Genomic DNA, 23,768 nt, shown 5'->3' on the forward strand with positions numbered 1-23,768 from the left:
ATGAATGCATTGTAGATGTTATATTATGCATGTTTTAAGGGGTTTGTTGCAAGAAATCGAGCGGAAAATGAAGGCATTGCTAAGAATCCCGCAGATACATCCATCCATGTTTTTCACTGTTCACTTGCTGTAACAGTATACACATCAATTATGAAAAGCTAATGAGGTACCCGTTTAACAACCTTTTCTAAGATTTTTTTTATTTGCATGGGAGATTAGAAACTGGGCGGTAGTCCTTTAAATCGTTATGGTCGAGTGTTAGTTTCTTCAGCAGAGGCTTTACAATGGCCGTACAATCGTGATGAAGAGTGTACCAAAGTCATGTGAACTTGATCCAATTCCACCACCAGTGCTGCTTGAATGCTTAGATCCAGTATTAACTTCACTAACTGATGTTATTAATACCTCTCTCTCATCCGGGAAATTCCCATCATTTTTCAAAACCGTACTAAATCCATAGAGACAGGTTCAAATGCTGCTAATGGTTGCCGCTAAAATTCTGTATCCCAACAACATGGTGATGACGAGTCAATTGAAATTGTGTTGTCAAGCTTACCTTTAATGGCTTGTACTTTGTCATGGAAGAAATTTGCAAACAGGTCCGGAAGGTCGACTAGAGAGAAGGTAGTTGGAAGTGGTGTACATTTGTTCCTAGATATTAGCTTGTTAGTAACCTCGAAGAACTCATTGCAGCTGGAACTTTCCATGATCTTATTACTGTAGTGGGCTGATTTTGCTGCATGTATTATGTTTGTGGCGTTCTTTTTAGCGGCTTCATAGATTTGCTTATGAATAGTGAGTCTGGTGGAAAACCAAAGCCTCTCAGCTTTACGGCGGTCTCTTAGCAGTGCGAAGCTGGTTCCTAACACTGCTATTCCATGGAGAACACTTTTGAATTGATACTCTGCACTTGGTGACTGGGGCATGTTTGTCGAGCAATGAACGCCGGCAGTTATCGAGTTGTTCTGCTGTAGGAGGTAGGCAAGTTGTTAGGTTTGCTTGGATGTCATGCATTAGTTTGGTTCTATTTAACATACGGAGGTTTCTCTTAGTAGCAAATAAAGGTGGAGGGTTAGGGACTGATACATCAAGGTTGCATATAATGCAGAGATGATCTGATGCAAGTTCGTGGGATAACAGGGAAGAACGTAGAATATTATCATCAGGTCTATGAAAATCCAGTCTAAAATGTGACCATGTTTATGGGTGGGTTGGTTAACTGACTGTTTGAGGTTGAAAACATTAAAGGAATCTAGGAATTGTGATGTGTTTGGGTTTCCGGGACAGTCAAAATGAAAGTTTAAATCTCCAAAAATAATCAGGTTGCCATCTATCGAATTTCCATAGTGCAGGAGATTCGGAAACTGCTCCAAAAATAGAGATCCGATCAGTTTTTTTTTTTTAATAAGAGGAGGGCGGTATAGGCAGAAAAAATGGACTGACCTTTGTTCCAGTGTAAGTGTGGTTTGGACTAGTTCAAACGATGTGTGGTAGAAATTGTGGTGTGGTTAAGACGTTTGATCATGGAGTTCTTTGTGATGACAGCAATTCCAACTCCGCGATAGTGCCGGATTAACGACTTGATGGAGTAACCGGTAGGTGTTAGATCCGCGCACTTGAGCTCATCGCCTGATATTTTTAGCCATGTTTCTGTCAGGAAAAAGACGCCGATATATTCTGATTGTTGATAAAATTAACTATTTCTGTACGTTTTTCCGGTGGTCCTATTGATTGGGCATTGAATATTGCAATACGCATAGGTATTTCTTAGATAGTTGACACAAAGGTTGACGATTTAATATGGATTTGAATTAGGTTATCTAAATTAACGGTCAAATTTTTAAATTGATGCATACATACATACATACATACATACATACATACATACATAGTCAGTCAGTCATGCATACATACGCCACCTATGATGCGGGAGGTCGTGGGTTCCATCCCCGGCCGAGTCGTACCAAGGACATATAAATATGGTACTTACAGCTTTCTCGCTTGGCGCTCAGCATTAAGAGGTTAGTGTTAGGACTGGTTGGCCTAGTGTCAGGATAATGTGACTGGGTGGGACATCATGCTACATGCCTGCGGCATGATGCCCCAGTGCCAGACATCACTATGAACTGCCACACTGCAGTCATCGTAGCGACATAACTGAACAATTGTTAAAGCTACGTTAAAAAACTTCAAACACACACACACGCACGCACGCACGAAAGCACACACACACACACACACACACACGTACATACATACATACATGACAACATTATGCACTATCAGTGTGCAAAGTGTACGTGCAGAGCATGACAGAACACAAATAATTCAAAAATTCTGATACTACCCCCCCCCCAGCAACATCCACACACAGACTTTCGCCACGTAATTGTCTCTACTTCTCTCTTGTACCAGTCGTAGAAGATACTAGTTACAACTGTCCCTGTACCTTTTACATGAAACAGTAATACTTTCACATTTACAAGAGTACTTAACATGTGAATGATCCGATACAAAGGAATGTATACAAAACTGTGGTAATTTGAATTTGTATCACATTACCAGGATTAAACCAGATTTTTTTATATCTCGTTTAATTATGTATTGCTTTCGCACTGCTAATTACATAACCAGACACAACGTTTTCTCTCACTGGTACACATTTTGCTAGAAAGATCGTAGGCCTACTGTTTTCAAATTTATAAGTTTTCGCGTATTGTACTCTGAAATCAAATGGAACTATCATCTGTTATTTTTGCGACACTAAAATACGCATCGGATGTTTTTGGGGCGCGATAATTTACAAAAACAAAAACATTTTGCTCCACAATAAGAGACCTTAATTTATTCAGACTACTTCGGTTTTTTCTGCGAATGGACTGACTGTAATATTGAAATAGTATGAATCAAAAAGTAGTTCGATCTTTCGTAATATCTCGCTCAATCCTTCGTTTCGTGAATAGCCAGAGTGGTTCGAGCAACAACCATCGAAATACATTTGATGTATCGTCAGTAGGCTTGATGTCGAAGTAGCGAATGCTCAGGAATCTTCGGCTTTTATCGATATGCAAAAGTTCAGAGTCCCATCAACCTCGAATAACTTCAATGCACGTGGATCAAACAGGTTGTGCATTTGGAAAATGTTTCTTAGTTCCTGAGTGAAATGTTTCTGATCTGTGACGTAGATAAAGTAATGGCGCAATAGTCGAATCGGTCATTTCTCCTCGTGGATCGCATTGCTTGCAACTTCGAATGATAAATTGCCGATTCCCGATTACACGGATCGTAAAATCAACATAGTAATAGTGAAATCGAACAATGTAATGTTCTTTGGATAAAGAGACAAGGACAATCCAGTTGTTACTAATAATTTTCATTTACATTCCATTCTATATGATGTTTTATTTCAGCTATCGACGCTGCTAAATCCTTAGGTGTCCAACCTCTGTTGACAGCCGCCGATATTGCAGCAGAGAGTACAGAACATCTAGGAATTATGGCCCAAGCAGCCCGCTTCATGTATTTCAAACCCATTGCACCAGCTTACACCATTGAATATAATTCGTCTAAGGTATGTACTAATGAGCAAAAGATTCCCTTTATCGGTCCTTATTTGGAATTATTTTCATGTTTGTCTGTATGTCTTTCAATATATCTATACAATGCGCCTGTTATAAGATTTATGTGACTATCCATGTAAGAAATGATGGTGCCATACAGATTTGCAGATTTACTTTGCAAAATGATATATATAAACGCTTAGATAAGGAGATATATATTTCTTTAGAATATTAAACAAAAATATAGTGTTATAAATGATTCCATCTTCCATGTAAATTCACTTTAGTTTCAATGAATATGTGATTGACAACCTTTCTAAAGTAAATTTAAACAAAATGTAATGCAACGGAAAGTATTAGAAGGTCTGTCAAGAGTCTTTTTTCCATGCTGACGCATCGATAAAACTTGTTCCATTCAGCAAGTACTTACGACAAACGAGTCGGTCAGCACCTCCACGTTGACGTCACACACTTCCCATCAGGGCATAGATGTTTCGGAGCAAATGAAAAATTCACGGCAAATGACATACAATCTAGTACGTACTCCATCTTTACGTCGAGCAAAGAAAGTTCAACACCATGAAGAACCTGACATCACTCAACTTGATGACATAAAAAAGGATACGTATTCAGTTGGTGTTATTATGTACACCACGGTAAGTTCACATTGTTTCTTAGCTCTACTCAAACCCTTCTCATCTCTGTTCTACTGTTTGTCAGAATGTCGTTGAAATACACGTGAAGTTATGGAGCAATGAGATGCATTATGGATCACGTTTTACATATTCTCCAGTATATTGAACATATTGCAACACAACAATATATTGCAAAAATCAATTTTGTTGGTTGTGACTTCTCTGCACCAGCTATATTTGTGTTAAAAGTCAGAAGATATAATTGGACAGCCGACCTTTGGGTGATGATGAATATAGCAGGCAGAAAGATATGCAAATAAATGTAATAATTTACCAAAATTAGGACATTCGTTTAAGAACCAAATCGGGCCTGTTTTACATATCCACCTACCTGTATCTACACGTACCTAGTTAAATAGCAATGTATCTACACACACAAACACCCATATATATATATATATATATATATATATATATATATATATATATATATATATATATATATATATATATATATATATATATAGGTCCATAAATGCATACGAGTTGAACTTTTCTTTCTCTTACAGTCGCACACCCTTGTGGACCCTGAAGAAGTGCGAGTGGAAGCAGTCTCTCCGACGGGACGTCTCATTAAGATGAACGGAGACGGAGTTTATCATGCAAAATTTTCTCCTAGGGAAGTAGGTAAGCGTTTTCTAATTGTCATAATAGTTTTGTTTCATTTTGAATGGTAAAAATACGGTACAATATGAACATTCAGTTATAGATAGCAACACACTTTTTAAACAATGCATCTATAGCATCGACTAATGTGCGATTCAGGACCTATCGGTATATTTAGAGAACACTGACGATGGTTCACACTTCGTCTTCCATAATAAAAACCTGGTTTCTTTCATACTGTTTCAAATCGAACTCTTGCTTTAAGATGAAAGTTAACACTTTAGCAACAACTATCAAAGAAAAGATTTAACATTAAATAATGGTAATGATTTATAACGTGTGTTGGCTTTGGGATAGTATATCTATTTTAATTCGTTTCGGAAATCCTGTTCGTAGAACGTTTAGTCTTAGCATGCAATTAGTATCTCCATTCTAAATTTTAATTGTGAAATCAGAGTTAAATATAAAAGGAACTTTAATTTATGCTTTTGTCAGGCATTTGGAAAGTAAGCATGTTCATCAATAACCAGCTGGTTGATTCCTGTCCAGTAGAGGTTAGCGACCCTTCTCAAGTCAAGGTTTCGGAGATAAAAGGCGGGACGATAGTGCACCAACATCAGTTCCAAAGTAAGATTACTACATATATTAACATTGTTTTTGCTGTTAATCACCCACAATTTTCGGAAGTCTTGCTGCTTGAAACGTTCTGATAATGTGCCCATATGTGAATCGAAACAGATGTTGTCCGGTGTATGGCATCGGTCCTTTCAAACAGATCTTGAAAGTTTTAGTCTAGATGGAATGACCGCGTCACTGGGTATAAGCGTGCGACACTTTACACATGAAGTTATTGCGTAGTGGCACATTAGGTAATATTACAGTTGTATCTTTTTCAATTGATTATACTTCGAAACCCATATTTGTTTGGTATGTGCAACGCACGATGACCAGTATTTGCCTCATGCAAATTGCACTCAGCTTTCAGCATCATTCGCGGAATAATTTGCTGTTGTGTGTGAGTGTTTTCAGCGTGAAACTATAACGTCAGTATTCTGTTTATTTGCGCTGGCATTTTTATCCAGAATCATTTTAGTACTTAATAAATAAAATGTTTCCTAGGCAATAAATATTACCGCTCATCTGTACCAGTCGTTGACAACTTGAGGATCAGTTTAGTAAAACTGGATGTGCACAGCCTTACAATGACAATAGCCACTGTTTCGGCATGTTTTCGATGTAAATGCGTAAGGTAATTAAGATACAAAATCAATTTGCTAGCAGAGAATTAATCTATTTTTGTATCATTTTCTCTTTAACTTTAATCGTTATAATTTAATCAAGCATCAATCGACCCAATAATTGATTACATAAATTCTGATTTCATGATTATCCTTGTATTTATGTATGTCTATGGTTTCATTAGAAGCCGTTTCTCCACTGGACCAGTTATTTCTGGCCATGGACTCAGCCAGTGAAACAGTGATCCCTAGTATCATCTAGTAACAGGTTTCCAATGATTGCCTATTTCCGATGATGCATTTTTCATGCCTGCTTTAAATCAAGCCATATATTGTGGAAATTCACGATTTTGTGCATAAGCAACATATATAATAATTAGTCTTTCAGTATATATTGTTGAATTGAATAAGGACAAAGCAGATAATATATTATAGCATCCTCCTACCGTCCTAATTTGAGACCATTTCTTGAATACTTTCTTTATACCTCATTATATTATTATCTATTCAAGCCCGATGTATCCATTCTGATGATTTCATTAAAAATTCAAGTACTAGCCTCAACTTTATAATGTCATGTAGATCATAAGCGTAGCATTTGTAAATTCACACAGAAGCTAAATATGTAATATGGTTTAGATTTACTTTGAATTAGGCTTGAAAATGAGTTGGTTTGTTTGGTGACTGCCTGTCACAGTTAGACTAGCATTGGATATAAGTTTAAAACCTCGCTTACGTTCTGAAATTCCTCGATTATCTTAGAAACAGATCTGGTGTGGATCCAGTGCTGTAAGTGCGTTCTCTAATGTGTCCTGTAATATAATAGTGGTCTTACAAGTCCTTTGTATGCCTTTAATTTCACATTCTCAAGGACTTCGATAAATTCCTTCTTCATAATCCTATGGTTTTATATGCTTTGTTACAAATTTCCTTGACGTGTTTTACTGCAGTTTGGTTCGCTTGTAATGTAGCCTTGGATATATCAGATTGGTGTTCAAACTTGTTGTTGCGTGCTTTTTAGTGTTTTCTTGCTTGATCGTCTCCTACTTTCTCGTGAGTGGAACGACATTGCATTTAACTGGCTCAACGTTTATATCCCAGGTGGTAGCCCATTCTTCAAATTTGTTGATGTTTTTCTGCAGGTCTGAACAGTTGGTTCTGGTATTGATCTCGCGACAAGATACGCAATCGTCTGCAATCATATGGATACCAGATGAAATATTTGCTGAATTATCATTAAAGTGAATGATAACTCAGACTGGACCGTGCCTTGAAACTTTGTAAATGCTGTAGTATGTTGTCCATATCGACAAATTATGTTCCTCATGCAATTTCGGTTCGAGTTATTGTCCATATGAGTGTAGTTTGGTGCAAAATCTTGTAAACCCAACTAGTCCTGCAATTTTAGATGAATCACTATGAACTTGGTACATGTAATGACCATCATTGAAAATGCTGTTATCACTAACTAATAGTAAGAAATTATTTTCAGTTGACTGCTCCAAGGCCGGACCCGGTAAACCGGAAGTGGAAATCAAACATAAGGGTTTTCCGGTGCCGTGTTATGTACGGGAAACCCGAGGCCGGAGAGACGTGTTCACTGCAAATTATACCCCTATTTCTGCCGGTCTGTACAAAATCCAGTTACTCTTCAACAAGGCAGAGATCAGACGTGAGTATTGGGATACTGAATATTGTAGGCTGGCGTGGTCTTGGGTTTTATTTATTTGTAAATTTTAGTTGCAATTGTAGGTTGTGATATCGTTAAGAATAATCAATTCCTGGCCGTTTAATCAATCTAGCGACCATGATTGATACATAATATTCTAATTACAATTACACCTGATCCAATAAATATATTTTTCCGAGTGATGTTTGATAATCGCAGTAAAAAATATGCTTTGATCCAATTTATGAAACACTGTATTGCTACAAGAGACATATATTACACGTTATTTTTCTGATATAGCTTTTTCCTTGTTAAAAGATTTTCTTTATCTGGCAAATACTTACAAAACATGACCGTAAACATAAATTAGTTTACCTACAAGGCCTAATTAGATAGCCATGAAGGACCGTGCTGAGAATAGGAAACAATCACGTGACCAATAGTGCTAGCTTCAAAGCCATTTATCGCAAACTATTGCCGTATCCGGAAAATAGACAGAACTTTCACCGATGAAAATACAGTAGTGGAATCTATTTGTAAAAGGTGGAATGATACAACCTTGTTAATTAAAGAATGGTTAGTATCCGCTTAATTACGACTGTGCAAATGAAGGTGAGAGAAGTTTCCATAAGAATGCAGTCAGTGTTAGAAGAGCGTTAATAATGGAAATATGTTCAGTTGTTCTCAATTATAAAAAGGTATTTGAAATTTAGAATGTATTTACATATAATTCTTATCCTACAGCAAACCACAAACCCTTAGATTTGCCATCGCACTATGCACTGGCAGGTCTGTGTCTACTCTGATTGTTAGGACTGATCGGTAGAACATTAACATCATAGACCCTTCTCTGCCCACGTTATATTTAATGGTCAATCTGGGTCTGTGTTGTTTGTATTTGGGTCTGGCTTGTAAGCGAGTATATACGGTAATCATTCTCACAAATAGTGCTTTAAGTTGACTTTAACTCTGCTGGTCATAGACCAAAACATAGTTATGTGACGGTCTGATGTCCGTCGTCCGTCCGTCCGTTAGCACTAATTTATTATCGCCACTGCTCCTAAACTATTTTGAGGATTGCCCTGAAACTTTATACTCACATTCATCGTATGGTTTAGTTGGTCCTAACGAAAATAGTGCCACTCGGACATCCAATATGGACAGCACAGTGGTCGACTTGAAAATCTTGTTATTACTATTCATCCTGAACGGATGGTCATAGCAACATTGGATTTTCACCAGAAGACATTGTGTGATGTCTAGATGGCCCTAAATGAAAATGGGTCCGATATCATGTCCGATCTGATGTGTAATATGTTGCAGACTTTGTTATCGCCTCTCCTCGTGATGGGAAGTCATATTGACATGGGGTTTTAACCAGAAGGGAGACAATTGTGTCTATTTGGTCCTGAATATTCAACATGGCCACCACAGATATCTTCTTCAAAATAATAGTATCTCTTCTTCTCCTGAATGGATGGTTATATCAATCATGGAATTTTCACCAAAAGACTTCTTATGATGTCTAGTTCGTCCATGATGTAAAAAAAATAATGCAGATCCGATGCTCAATATGTTCGTCAGAATGGACATTGTGAAAATCTTGCATCGTTACTTCTTCTAAATGGATGGTTATATCAACATTGGAGTTTCATTTGAAGACATTTTATGACGTGTAATTGGTCGTAAAGAAAATAGTTCCGATTTGATATCAATATGGCCGCCTTAATGGCCATACTTGAAAACTTTGTTATTGCTAATTCTCTTGAATAAAAAAGGATATTGCTATGTTGTTTCCACCAGAAGACTTCTTACGATGCGTAGTTAGTCCAAACTTAGATAGTGTCGATCTGATGTCCAGTGTGGCCACCACAGCGGCTATCTTGAAAATACTGTTATCAAGTATGTCTGCCCCAGTTACAACCTTGAAAATCATTTTATCAATATTTTCCATCAATGAATGATCATATCAGCATGGGCTATTCACCAAAAGATGTTTTAGGATGTCTAGTTGGCCGTGAATGAAAGTGATGCAGATTCGAATTATAATATGACTGATACAATATCCATCTTGAAAATCTCGTTATCACTAGTTCTTCTAAATGGCTAATCATATAGACATTGTGTTTTCACCAAGGTACTTTTTATGTCAAGTTGGTACAAAATAAAACTAGTGCCAGTTTGATATACATGGCCACCATCGTACTATCGCGAACATCTTGTAATCGTTACTTCTCAAAACCCAAATGTCATATAAACCTAGGTTTTCAACTTATGATGCCTTGTTGGTCCGAAAGTAATATGTCCACCACAACAGCTAATATGACAATCTTGTTATCGCTGAAGAATATCAGAAATAGTTTCAACATTCAGTAGTGACAAGTAAAATATGGTCTGATCTTGAATATATCGAAATTAATTTCAACCTATATAGGTTTGATTTCTTTTCGCAGAACTATTGCTGTTATGTTTTAACATATCATTCTGTTTTCATGGCATTCATAAAAATTGCTCTGCGTATTGCTGTCTCGTCCGGGAAGAAGGGGTGGTTTGGTGGGATATTTTAGTTTACAACGTTAGTATTACTGCATGTTTCATTTACATGTAAAAGAAAGACAATTTTTTGTTCGAAAATTCCTCTATATTTTAGCTCTTTGCTGGAATAACGTGTAATTGATGCACAATTGATCTACTATGTTTACAGACTTAAGGTTGTTTTCAATGTCTTTTCATTAAAGATCACTATAAACCCCAATGTTCGTTAGTAAGCAAGTATTAGTTTCATCGATGACAAACAAGACAAGCAAATAACGGAAAACATAAAATTACACGTACATGTATTGTCTTTATTCTGCATGGACATTCTGATGGATATAAAGTGAAAGCTTAGTATTTTACAAATGTAACGTACAACCAAAAAGCACATTATGTTCCATTTTTATTAAATTTAGACGACATCTTGACAGAAGAAAGCATACAGAATCTGAATCGACAGGCGGTTTTCAATACGATCATCACAACCCAACAGGACCACTACAAGATCAAGGCGTCATGTGAGTAAACTCTTAATCATTTGACCTATTCAAGTTAGACTATTTGAAAAAGATGTTTTCCTAATTTGTAACATATGATACTGTTGTTCCTTTTAAAACAAACCCTTGAGTCATTGTATCCCAAACGACAAACGTAGGGATGGTTTAAATAAGTCGCAACCAACGCCTTCTCGTTACAACTGATGTTTATGGACTTATAGTTCGAGAAATAACGAATAATTATTGTAAATTAGTATACAATATGTCAGGGTCGGAATTGTATGATCATTACATATCATTGAAAATAATGATGATCAGGTTGATATTTTAAAATCATTCTATTCCTTTATAATGTTTCGATAAATGTACACGTGGATTATTAAGAATATAATAATGAAATTCATATGAACTTTACAAAGTTATTTTTCTTTTTCTTTTAATCAGGTGATTGGCAGATAGACTATATGACCGGAGGGCCATACGAGGTGTACATAGGCGATTCGGCAGACATTCGGGTTTATAGCATGCAGGATGGAACCGTATGCAATTTTCCTCACCTGATAGGTAAGGTATTTGAAAGACGTTAGAAAGGTGTCACATTTGGTTTTGATTGTCTTCAGTTCCGTCGAATTCCAAGTGCTTAACCAGTAACATGAACTTATCAAAGTACCATTCTTTAAAGAAAATAACAAAACCAAAGTTGTCAAACTTTGGAACAAATCTATATATATCATAAAACTGATGACTATTGTTAAAATGAATAGGAAGTACTGTCAGGTTGCAAACATGCTTTTTTTTAATTGTATGTATCAGTTCTAACTTTCACTAAAATAACTTAAATGTAGTATAGTAAAATAACTTGACTGTAAATTCCTGAAAATAAATGTGCAAAATATGCACCTACAATTAAGTTTAGTCAAAAAAATTGCTAAAAATAGCCCGAGGAAGAAAACTAACCTTCTCAGTTTCCAGCAAAATTGCAAGAAAAACGTCCATGTGAAGTCTCTGAAATTCTTATGAAAGAGTCCATGTGATTCACTGAAGGTACAGGAAAAGTCCTTATGAATTCATTCAAAGACAAAGGAAAGAGTCCATGTGATTCACTGAAGGTACATGAAAAAGTCCTTATGAATTCATTGAAAGGCAAAAGAAAGAGTCCATGTGATTCACTGAAAGTACAGGAAAAAGTCCTTATGAATTCATTGAAAGGCAAAGGAAAGAGTCCATGTGAATTCACTGATAAAAGGAACTAGCATATCGCTTTGACCTAATATTCTCTGTTTGCTAACCGGTTACGAACATGGAAACCACAGGGAAATTTACCTGGCACACACACACACACACAGACACACACACACACACATTGTTCGAGCTTTTCAATGAACCTTTCATACAACTGCCAAATTGGTCTTATTATGACTTTATGTTTGTTTAAATGTGATGTCTTAAATAAGTTTCTATGTTTATTTTTTACTTATAAATCAGGTCAGGTGGATATTTTTAAAAAAAATCACATTTATGCCCTTTTATTTTAAAAGCTGTATTCTTTTATGACATACTATAGTTTACCTCACCATAAAAATATTTTTTTTCACATTTTTCCCCAGCTGACTGTTCAAATGCCCCAGGGGGCCAGATCGATGCAGAAGTATCCTACAATGGATACAAGTTTCCCGCAAAGATTATTGAAGACTCCACCGGTGTATACAAAATAAGTTTTACTCCAAGGGGACCTGGAACCTACAAGATTTGGATAACGTTTGATGGACAAATGATCAAAGGTAAACGGATCCTTAAAGCTACATGTACACCAATAACCACAATAAGTTTGAATTTATAATTATCACCATATTTTTGTTTAACAAAGGTGGTCTCATTTTCTTTCAAACAGGGCTCCACTACCCTTTCTTATTAACAATCAAATCAGCTCAACCAAAAGTCGAACTATGCACAACATTATACCGTTGGTTTAGATGTTTTTGTGATTTTGTTTAATATTAATCTCAATTGTAGAATGGTTCCTGCGCTTCCTTTATTTGCAGCCTTTGTGTGAAATAAATGGCATCAGTACTCTAACCTATTAGCATGTTTTACAATGTCATTTAATCTGAGCATGCGTTAATGTCAATGATACACTAATGTCATGTGTGTTCCAGTCTATTTTGATTTGGTATAAGTGTGCTAATACATCTAGTTATTAGCATGTCTTTCAATGTCATCTAATTTGAACTTGAGTTAATATCAATGATACATTAGTGTCATACACCAGCATCACGGAAGTTGGGTTGTGGAGATCTTCTCACTCCGTCGACGTCAGTTTAAAATGTGAATTTGTTCAAATAATTTGTTGTTTATGCGCTTGTTAAAATACATGTCTTTATTTCCTACCAGGTTCTCCATTCATGCAAGAAATAGCAGAGCTTATTTCTCCATTAGCCGAGGGACCAGGTCTTAAAAGAGGGGCCGTAGGGAAGCCAGCAACTTTCACAATAGATGCCAGAGGGTTTCCTGGTTCTCTCTCTGCTGATGTTCAAGGTACTTTTGATTGAGTGTGTGTGTGTGTGATTTGGATTTTTAACGTAGCTTTAACAATTTTTCAGTCATATCTCTACAATGTCTGCAGTGTGGTAGTTTCCAGTGATGTCTAGCACTGGGGCATCATGCCGTAAACATGTAGCATGATGTTCCACCCAGTCACATTATCCTGACACCAGACCGACCAGTCCTAACACTATCCTCTTAATGCTGAGCGCCATGCGAGGCAGCTGTTAGTACCATTTTTATAGTCTTTGGTATAACTCGGCCGGGGTTCGAACCCGCGACCTCCCGGATCTGTGGCGGACGCTCTAACCGCTAGGTCACCGATGCGGTCCTTTGATTATCTATTGTGTAGTTTCTATATTTCAATCAGCTCATTTGCAAACAACCTACCCTTTATCTGCCAGTAAACGTAAATGTATATTACGTTGGCGGAAGGGAATTACTGGAGTTTGTTAAATATTCAATAATGAATATTTTCTCTATTTAACTATAGTTTCAAATAACTTACCTTCGTGTTACATTTATTAAAATCTTAACGTTGACAATTCTGTTTCTTTGAATGAAAAAGAGTTTTAAATTCAGCCAGTTGTGGTTTAAAATTGATAGATGATGTAGTTACGGGGACACTTCGGCTTTAGACACGTTTTGTCATGTGTCCAGAGGTATTTGCTCATAGGATTAGACAGGAGTCTTCTATTCAAGATATTACGGTACAAAAATGATCATATTTTAATATGCTAAGGATACGTTCATCACATTTATGTTACTATAACTTCTCCGGTTCAAGGACTAATACCGAAAAGACCAAACATGTTTGTTGCACAAGTACAGTTGTTAGTGATGACAAAACATGGTCAGATTATCAATTAAAATTGGAGGCCACAAATGGATTTACGGATACATATTGAACAAATCCAATAACATGAAAGAAATGAACTACAGTTGTCATATTTGGAAAATGCCAAATAGTTGGGTACAATGGACCAAATTGTATTTTAAACCTTTTGGCAGAATTATCATTGGAAAACGTTTGATATTGTCTAAATTAAGTCAGTAATGTCAATCCTGCCATCACCTTCACCAAAAATTTAAATTAAATAAACACCATACTTTTTTTAAATGTTTGTATGGAGTGGACTCACAGATAGATTTATGTGTGATAACATTATCAAAGATTTTGATATGGTAAGAAATATGATGCGAGATTGGGTCAATAAAATAACTATTATATTGATAGATAGGCTGATAACCTGCACAGCAAAAATGGAAACACTTACTGCAGGCAACCTGTCCACTTAAAGCTAAATTATTCCTGCATTAATCTGATTTTCTTTTGAATTAATCTTTCAAATTAATGATTTTAGGTAGTTGTTTTTATTTCAAGGTTTGGCATAGTTTTTGAAAAATTTCCAGTTTAAGCAAAATGACGAATTTGTAAACACATCGACTTGGTATAACTCGGACCTCTAATTTGGAGACACATTTACATGGTATAGGAAGATGTTTAGCAAGGGTATAATTTTTATCAGTCATATAATTGATTAAATAAGAAACTGCATACATTTTGATTATTTCCGATATTCTGAACAGGATCTTATTAGCAATGGGGGTATTGTAAATTCAAGTAATTATTTAAAGAATAAAATGAATATTCAGATCACTGGTCACCTTCAGTTGGATCCTCACTATATTTAACACAAAATAAAAGACCCCCCCAAAAAAAATGTATAGGTATTTACAGAATAAGAACACAAACTAATGTAATGCCACAAGCTATTTTTGTAATGGCAAACTTTTGTTTGCTTTCATATTTATAATCACCCAATCCCCTACCTTGCGGTGTCTTGTTGGTATGTTTGGTCAAATGTAGAACAAGAAAATTAGTTTGTGTTACGAATTTGTGTAAATTTTTTACACCTGCTATGGGAATGCAATTGTGTACATTCAATCGCAATGTCTTTGGTTCAATAAAAAATATCAAATATACACAGGTTGCAGTCTTTTTCTTTCCAAAACCAACTGATTTTTGGTATACCTGATAAATAACAAGCAGATTATGTTTGAATGTGATTTTGCCGAAATCTACATACTTAATATTTAAGTCAGACTTCAGTAGCAATGTACCAAATATTGGTCTTTATAAAAAGTGTGTTAAATCGTTACACATTTAAAAAGTATGCATGGGACTACAGTAATAGAAGGTGGACGCCGTTTCATGGAATCGTCACAAACTCCATACTAATATATGATAATGCATACGAAATGTAACATGTTATATTATTTAAGCTGTGTTCCAAAATTATATACATGTTATAGCATTAAGCTGTGTTTTAAAATTGTATACATGTTATATCATTTAAGCTGTGTTCTAAAAGTGTATACATGTTATATCAGTTAAGTAGTGTTTTAAAATTTTGTAGATGTTATTTTAGTTAAACTGTTTCTAAAATTGATATCTGATATATTTCTCTTTTTTATATCTTTCTTTATTACTCTTGTAATATAAAATGTAATTTCTGGAGGACATCAACAAGAATAGATGTATACATATCATAGTCATATTAACTGTACACTTCACCCTGGCTGTCTTTCATTTTACCTCGTTTTTCTCTTCTCGCTCTCATATATATATATATATATATATATATATATATATATATATATATATATATATATATATATATATATATATATATATACACACACACATTGCACATTTAGTTCTAGGACTGGGCATTCACTGTTGAAGAAAGAGCAAAACTGATAATTATAGCATACCCATTTAATTTTATACACTTGAAGGGGCGTTCGATACAACCGTTCAAGCCGTTATTTCGGTATCACACACCCGGTCAAACAACTTAGTTGCTCTCTTTGACGTCCACGCGTAGATAGTTTTAGATCCGTTGAATCGAATATTTATAAACTCTATATCGATTTGAATTTTTTTCATACAGTAAAGATGAAATTATTTCAAAAGCGCACAAGGGGATATGTAATACATACAAAACCTCATTCGTGTTTTCTACTGAACCGGAGGAAAGAACTCGTTTGATGTTGTATATGAATACACTTCTCGGCATGACGACCTCGGCGTATCCCAACCACATATGAAACTCGTTCTTTCCGCCGACTCAAAACAAAACATAATGCAGTTTTGTGCATTTATCGCAATTGACCTGACTTACAACAAGAGGAAACAGATCTGATTTGTTTTTCATGTAAGCGTAAACTTGCCCTGTAAAATAGTGAACCCACTGAACCCGATTCAGCGCACATTTACACTAAGCATATACTTTGCAATGATCTCTTTGTCTTATGTTGTGTATAATACGATTTTCAAATCCATTTGACAATACCTTTTTAGGATTAATTAAAACAATGCATTCCGCTGGTGGATTCTGAATATCTGATTAAACGAACTGAGATACTGTCCCATCAAGGAAAGCTTCTGGAGAATCTTGATTAAAATTTGCTAATTTACACAATGTTGACCATGATTAAAATATTAAAGACTGAACTTAATGACATCAATAAATGAACACAAGGATAAAGTATACTGAGCGTAGGCCGTTTGTTATTTGACAGGTCCACATTATCCGTTGAATACAACTATAACAGAAGAAGCGGACAAGACACATTCCGTGACATACATTCCAGAAGAAGTTGGAATACACAGGGTGCACATCAAGTTGAATGGAAAAGACATCACTGGTAATATGAAATAATTCAATACAAGTACTAAATGTGATTTTCATCAAGAACCTTTTGTGTCAGAATATGCTTTAAAAAAAAGGACTATAACCTCTCATAAAAGTCTGTGAAATAGCTGACCAATTCGATCTCAGTTGGACTTCACATTTCAAACCAAATTTCTTTTCTTTGGCATCAAGAAACTGTTAAATATCCATAGCAGCCAATATATACTGCGTTGTCAGCAGATTCGGCTTACAAAAATTTCATACCTTTTTCTCGATCCCCCTTTTCGTTCACTTCTCATCTTCTCACACCAAAACCTTTATCGTCGACACTACTGTTCCAATTAGTATTTCTGCTGCACTAGGTAGTCCATACCACCCCAAAATTGTGGATCCAGATACAGTTCAAGTGCCGAGTGACTGGAAGAAGTACCAGGATGACCAGGGCAGGATACCGCTATATGTAGGACATGAAAAACACATACCTTTTGATGCCACGCAGGCTGGACCAGGTATGTATTTTCACTCGACACTATGCTTATCAGTGATTATCCTTTGAGAATCGTCAAACCCGTCCACATTTAAAAAAAACAATACTATGAAATTGCTCCAAACAAAATCAGACTGCCCTCGCTTGGTAATTCGTGTGATGTCAATCGCCTTTGTATATGACTTGCGGAAATAGCTTTGTTTCAGCAGATTTGTCTCGAAATGCATTTAATTTTTAAAAAATGCATTTTGTCGCTTTTTTGTTTTATTGTCCAACACATTTTGCGGCCATAGACGCAGTTTCAAATATGTTGGAATTTTCTTGCCAACTGTTTTGTCACCCAATAAAATAAAAATTCTTTTTTATAGAAACATTTACTAAAACTCGATTGAATGACACTTCTTAATGTGCGATTGATTTAAATGTATTTAATTTATTATTCCCAGTTAATTATAGCTGTGTTAATTTTAAGCAGTAACTGAATTTATCTGTCGAATTTTAGGGTATCATTCGTTTCATGATGGACTCATTCTTGATCTAAACGATGGTGACAAACGGACACACATAATGACACACTCCTGTCTGTCTGTCTCTGTATATGTCTCTCTCTCTCTCTCTCTCTCTCTCTCTCTCTCTCTATATATATATATATATATATATATATATATATATATATATATATATATATATATATATATATATATATATATATATATATATATATATATATGTATGTATGTATGTATATGTATAAATAAAGATGTAGGTAGGCAAAGGTTCGAAAATTATGAATTTATATCACTGAAAGAGTCTGATTAAGCCAAATGTGGACCCCGACTTTGCAGCTTCCTTCTATTGTTTTGTACTAAAATAATTTACGTTAAAGTGTCAGCATGATTTGAAACGTTTTGAACATTATACTACGTGAGCGAAACCCAAACAAAGCTTATAGCTAGTAGAAATGCGTATATGTTAGCATGATATGAATGTTTTTCGTGTTGTTGTTTTGTTAAAGGTGAACTAACAGCCAATATACGTGGACCGAGTGACAAAGTTCCAGTAACTGTTGATTCTTCGGGTGACGGGAAACATACTCTAATATTTGTTCCTAAAGAAGAAGGTAAGTGAAAGCTGTATTAAGTTGCACTCATCAGTTGGAAATGGACACACTCATTTTAAATAAGTACATTGACTTGCAGTGGTACACAAGTATCCTGATACATATCGTATATACAACTCTCTCTCTCTCTCTCTCTCTCTCTCTCTCTCTCTCTCTCTCTCTATATATATATATATATATATATATATATATATATATATATATATATATATATATAGACAGAGAGAGAGACATAGACAGACAGACAGACAGACGGTTCTGTATCTTTGTGAGTAGAATTCATTCACGTTCAGATCGTACGTATTGCAGCAATTAAAACTGTTGCTCCACTTGAAAAAAATAAAAGTTTGATTTTTAAACCTCGTTTATGGATACGAGAAAATTTCTGAAGCACCCTTTCTTCATAAAACAACCCTCTTGTCCCTGGACCTTTATTTTGCATTACCATATACCTTATAATCCCTTGACCACATGCTTATTGCTTCATTATTTATTGAACGGATTACTGAAAGATTAAGATACACAGCAAGATGGACAACTTTTTAAAAAAATCCATCAATGGCGCATCGCTGTGTGACCAGCATAGTTGTTATGTATTTTTTCATATACTGTCGTGACTTGAATATACTGTAAATGTAACAATGTATAGTGCTTATAGATTGTTTGATTGATTGATTGATTGAATGAATGAATGAATGAATGAATGAATGAATGAATGAATGAATGAATGAATGAATGAATGAATGGATGGATGAATGAATGAATGAATGAATGAATGGATGGTTTTGAACAGTACAGAGATACTATTGCACAGACAGATTGGCAGTAATACCAACTTGATAAAACAGTATTTCATATGGCATGTCAACGTCAAAGTCATTCCTCTCTGAAGACGATACAAAGGGACTTTCAAATTAACAAGTACGGTAGCACAAACGCACTAAGCATGGTATTTCACATCGAGACGTTTGCAGTTTAAATCTTGGTCACGGAGAAAGATTTCATTTATAAATTCAGAACCACCTCTATGTCTAAAGTAGGTCACATAAAAAGCAGCCCAAATATATACTTCTCGATAAGCAGAAACTCATATAGGGTTTAAACGAGACATAACAATGGATACGTGAATAAATAAATAAATAAATAAATAAACAGATAAATAAATAAACATATAAATAAACAAAAAAGTATATACATAAATAAAATTTCTCTGTATGGCTGACATGCAATAGACAGGACACCCTCGCTTGTATATTTAAAACATATTAAGCTATAAAGACATGCACACAATTTTACAAAAAAATCAGTCTATGGCTAGCCTTCAAGATGTGCTAAGTAGTCTCTATTACTTAAACTAAATGGAATGATAAAACTTATCGTGGAGTCTCCCTTGCTAAGTGAGGGCAATAAGGAAATGGCTTAAAAACTAAATAACTACTTAAGCAATAAGAAATGTAATTAATTGTAACTGAATGTTGCAGAATGTTACTCACTTGCAACGATAGTTGTTTAAGAAACAGCTAATTTGTGACTAACTACCTGTTACAAAATATCACTAAGTTACTGTCATTTGCAAAACGCAGACTTTATTGTACTAAAAGCAACACTCTGGATATCACTAATTGTTACCGAGAGCATCTAAATATCACTTAAACGAATGCCACGGATCGTCATTAATTTCAAATACTTCTAAATGTCGACTTCAATTCCTGAACATAAAACGCAATACATAGTTCTGAATGTGTGCTGAGATGCCTCGGGGGACGAGGACGGCGGGGCCTCATCCGAAGGTAGACATGATATATTTTAACACGCGTGTCGATTTCCCTTTGGGAAACGTCTAGTCTCCAGATGAAGACGAACACATTTGAGCATGTGTAATCCGTACTGGTGTCTGCTTGTGTGACACATGAACAGATTTGCCATTCATAAGAACAATCATATCTACAAATTCTGTAAAATGTATATCAACACATTTAAACATGTGACCGCTCCGATGGCCTAAGTGGTTAGAACGTCCGCCTTGGATGCTGGAGGTCGCGGATTCGAACCCCACTCAAGACTTACAAAACTTGTACTAGCAGCTGCCTCGATTGGCGCTCAGCATTAACATGTTAGTGTTAGGACTGGTCAGCCTGGTATCAGGATATTGTGTCTTTGTGAGACATGAAGCTACATGTCTGCGACATCACTAAGAACTGTCACACTGCGGATATCATAGCGATATGACTGAATTTGTTTTAAAGCTACGTTAAAAATCAAAATCACACACACACGCACACACATACACACACATTTAAACACATGCTGGATTTTACTTCATCCTTATGTTGTAGAAACTCATCCCATATCATTTAATGTTACTACATCTTTGCTTAAATTTTGTGATTAAAGAGATTTTTATATGTCAAAATTGTACATGGTAATTAGCGTGTGTAAGAAAAGCGCGTAGCTACGCGAATAGCTGATTTAACGTCTTTGTATAATATTTGAAAGAAGTTTAAATGTCCCCATGACTGCATTAACATTTACGTGATTTTCGTTACCTCTCTTGATTATAAACATCCCATACATGAACACATTGTCTGTTACATTATTCTTGTTTATTAATATTTATGTGATTTTAATTATTTCTCATATGGTTAGATATCTCATAGACCAACCTGTATTTTTTTATAACAATGTATTTGATTTTCACTTTCATATTTGTTTCATTTCATCTCTTTCAATTTCTTCCATAATGTAATATACTGCACTGCTATAGCGTTGTGTACACTGGAGTCGTATCACTTTTGTGTGTGTGTGTGTGTGTGTGTGTGTGTGTGTGTGTGTGTGTGTGTGTGTTTATCATTTCGTCCCTTTCTTTCTACACTCCGCAATCGGAGTTTAATAGTTTCATTTACTGAATACACAAGAGTCTGTGTTACGCGTCTTTGTATGTTAGCCTTACGATGAATTTTATTTTCAGTGTTTGCATGTCTTCTTATTATGTTTCTCGTATACTATAGACTGTATCACGTTTCTCGTATACCATAGAATGTATCACGTTTCTCGTATACTATAGAATGTACCACGTTTTCTGTACTGTATCCGTACAATCTAGTTTGTTTATTTTTTTTTATTATCATGTCTTGTCTGTAACCTATCAAAGAGTTATTTATCGTGTATATATTTCATCTATGTTCTATGTGGACTTTTTAAAATATTGATATGGTTTCAATGTATGTATAACATCTATTTTCCGCGACCAACATTGAAAACATCTTGATTTTGTAATACAATTTCTTCAATATTTTTGCGACCAATCGTGCTTAATAATAACATGATATTCCCTTTGGACTAAGTTGTCAATAGACAATATACGGTTTTGTGCTTGTGTTACCTTTAGCCAAGTGTGACCTTGGCATTTCAAAGGCAATGCCGTTTGTGGAATTAGCTTTTGCCTGTCAGCCTGCCTATATTGTAATATATTTGCACTGTAATTACTCCTTTACGTATTAGGAGAATGATATTAAAATTCTCATATAATTACATAAAGACAGTACTGGAATAAATCCATCAACGTGACCGTTATGTAAACTTAGTGACCTTACTACGCAAATTCTATATAAAAGAATTTACATTTTTATTAAACCACTGTTGGTTCTTGCGCCAATAATATTTACGATATTAGCTAACTTAAAATACGAAAAATGCGATGCAATACATGGCTAATATGCTGTTCACACAATATGTCATTTCATGATTTTCGTGTACTCTATACTTATTTTGTGCCCGCACTCAGTGCACATTGAAGAAATTAGACTATGGTCCAGGGACTTTAGGGTATTTTCTGATTTATAAAAGATAATTGGTCCTGTGACACTTGGGTGATTTTGCTTTTTAAGTATATGAATGGTCCAGAAATACCATCATATCCCTATAATAATAATAATAATAATAATAATAATAATAATAATAATAATAATAATAATTCTATTTAATTCAGACCAATAGTTTCTTCACTAATGTCATCTTTGAACAAATATTGCTTTACAATCAAAATGCACAGAAATGCACTAATTTCAACTTCAATTTTTTTCTCTCCAGGAAAGCATTTTATTGAAGTCATGTGGTCTGGATTTCCTCTGAGAAATTCGCCTTACCTCGGTTTTGCTGTGGACGGCCCTCCCCCTCATGAGCCACATGTAGAGCCAATTTTACATATGAGAGCCATACCTCCCTCAATGAGAACACAGTCTCCAGTTAGTATTATTGCAGAGGGAGCCCCGTATGTGAGAATCAATGGTGACCCATACACTACATTTCATGGAGATCACCGTCATCTAAGACCTGATCCTGTTCAAAATGGACCAACTCGTGTGTACCGTCTTTCTCCAACACCAAGAGAAACTGATTTACATGTAGTTAACAACTACCCGACCTACTCTGAACCCCACAGAATTCATATCTACCGTCACGGTTCTAATGCCTCTTCACTTCCATCTAGCAGAAGAGATCATATTCCAAGACATGGTGGAAGCGTGTATTCTTACACAAACTCCAACCCAGATCCTGAAATTACGATTGTCAAGCGTACCTCCCCAACAGACAGATTTGAAACTAGCCCAACGAGTTCTTTGCCCCCTTCGCGGGGTTCTTCCTACAAATATGTGCCTCCATTGCAGAACTCTCCTCCCAGATCTCAGACTGGCCCCTCGCCCAAGGTCATTCTCAAGGGCAAAGGCTTGAGGGAAGCTACTGTAAACAAACCGGCGATTTTCCACATTGACGGTAGGAACGCAGGACCAGGTACGATACTACAATTCTTTACGGACTTCCTTAATCAAGTCTAAAATTTCAATAATTTGTTAAATAGTGGGCACGTCTTGTCATATAAGGATTCCAATGTTATCTTGCCTTACTTTGTCCCTCTCTTGTTTTATTTAGTCACAACGAGACAAATTTCATGCAAAAATTTATTATTTGTAAAATGTGATTGGCTTTCTCCAATGCTGTTTCGTCTTTCTCCTTGTGTAGAAGGAAAGTTCATGCATATCACTATTTTTGTTCTAAAATATGTGCATTTGTACATGAAATATACTTTAACTTATTCAAAAACTAAATTGCTTCAGTTATT

The 23,768-nt window shown here is 35.4% G+C and overlaps 1 protein-coding gene across 2 annotated transcripts in view; it reads left to right on the forward strand.

The window, feature by feature from the left end:
- Positions 1-23,768, forward strand: part of LOC149800045 (filamin-A-like) — a 134,406-nt gene that overhangs the window by 96,208 nt on the left and 14,430 nt on the right. For both annotated transcript variants that reach the window (XM_089959578.1, XM_089959580.1), the window contains 13 exons: positions 3,411-3,571; positions 3,980-4,216; positions 4,765-4,882; positions 5,357-5,488; positions 7,592-7,771; positions 10,720-10,821; positions 11,245-11,364; positions 12,408-12,581; positions 13,192-13,335; positions 16,930-17,055; positions 17,405-17,551; positions 18,545-18,649; positions 22,739-23,440. In XM_089959578.1, coding sequence (XP_089815704.1) covers positions 3,411-3,571; positions 3,980-4,216; positions 4,765-4,882; positions 5,357-5,488; positions 7,592-7,771; positions 10,720-10,821; positions 11,245-11,364; positions 12,408-12,581; positions 13,192-13,335; positions 16,930-17,055; positions 17,405-17,551; positions 18,545-18,649; positions 22,739-23,440 — 2,448 coding nt within the window. The remainder of the gene's footprint in view (positions 1-3,410; positions 3,572-3,979; positions 4,217-4,764; positions 4,883-5,356; positions 5,489-7,591; positions 7,772-10,719; positions 10,822-11,244; positions 11,365-12,407; positions 12,582-13,191; positions 13,336-16,929; positions 17,056-17,404; positions 17,552-18,544; positions 18,650-22,738; positions 23,441-23,768) is intronic.

This window comes from Sinohyriopsis cumingii, chromosome 5 (assembly GCF_028554795.1).
Source record: "Sinohyriopsis cumingii isolate HCF-2022 chromosome 5, ASM2855479v2, whole genome shotgun sequence".
NCBI classification, from domain to species: Eukaryota; Metazoa; Mollusca; class Bivalvia; order Unionida; family Unionidae; genus Sinohyriopsis; species Sinohyriopsis cumingii.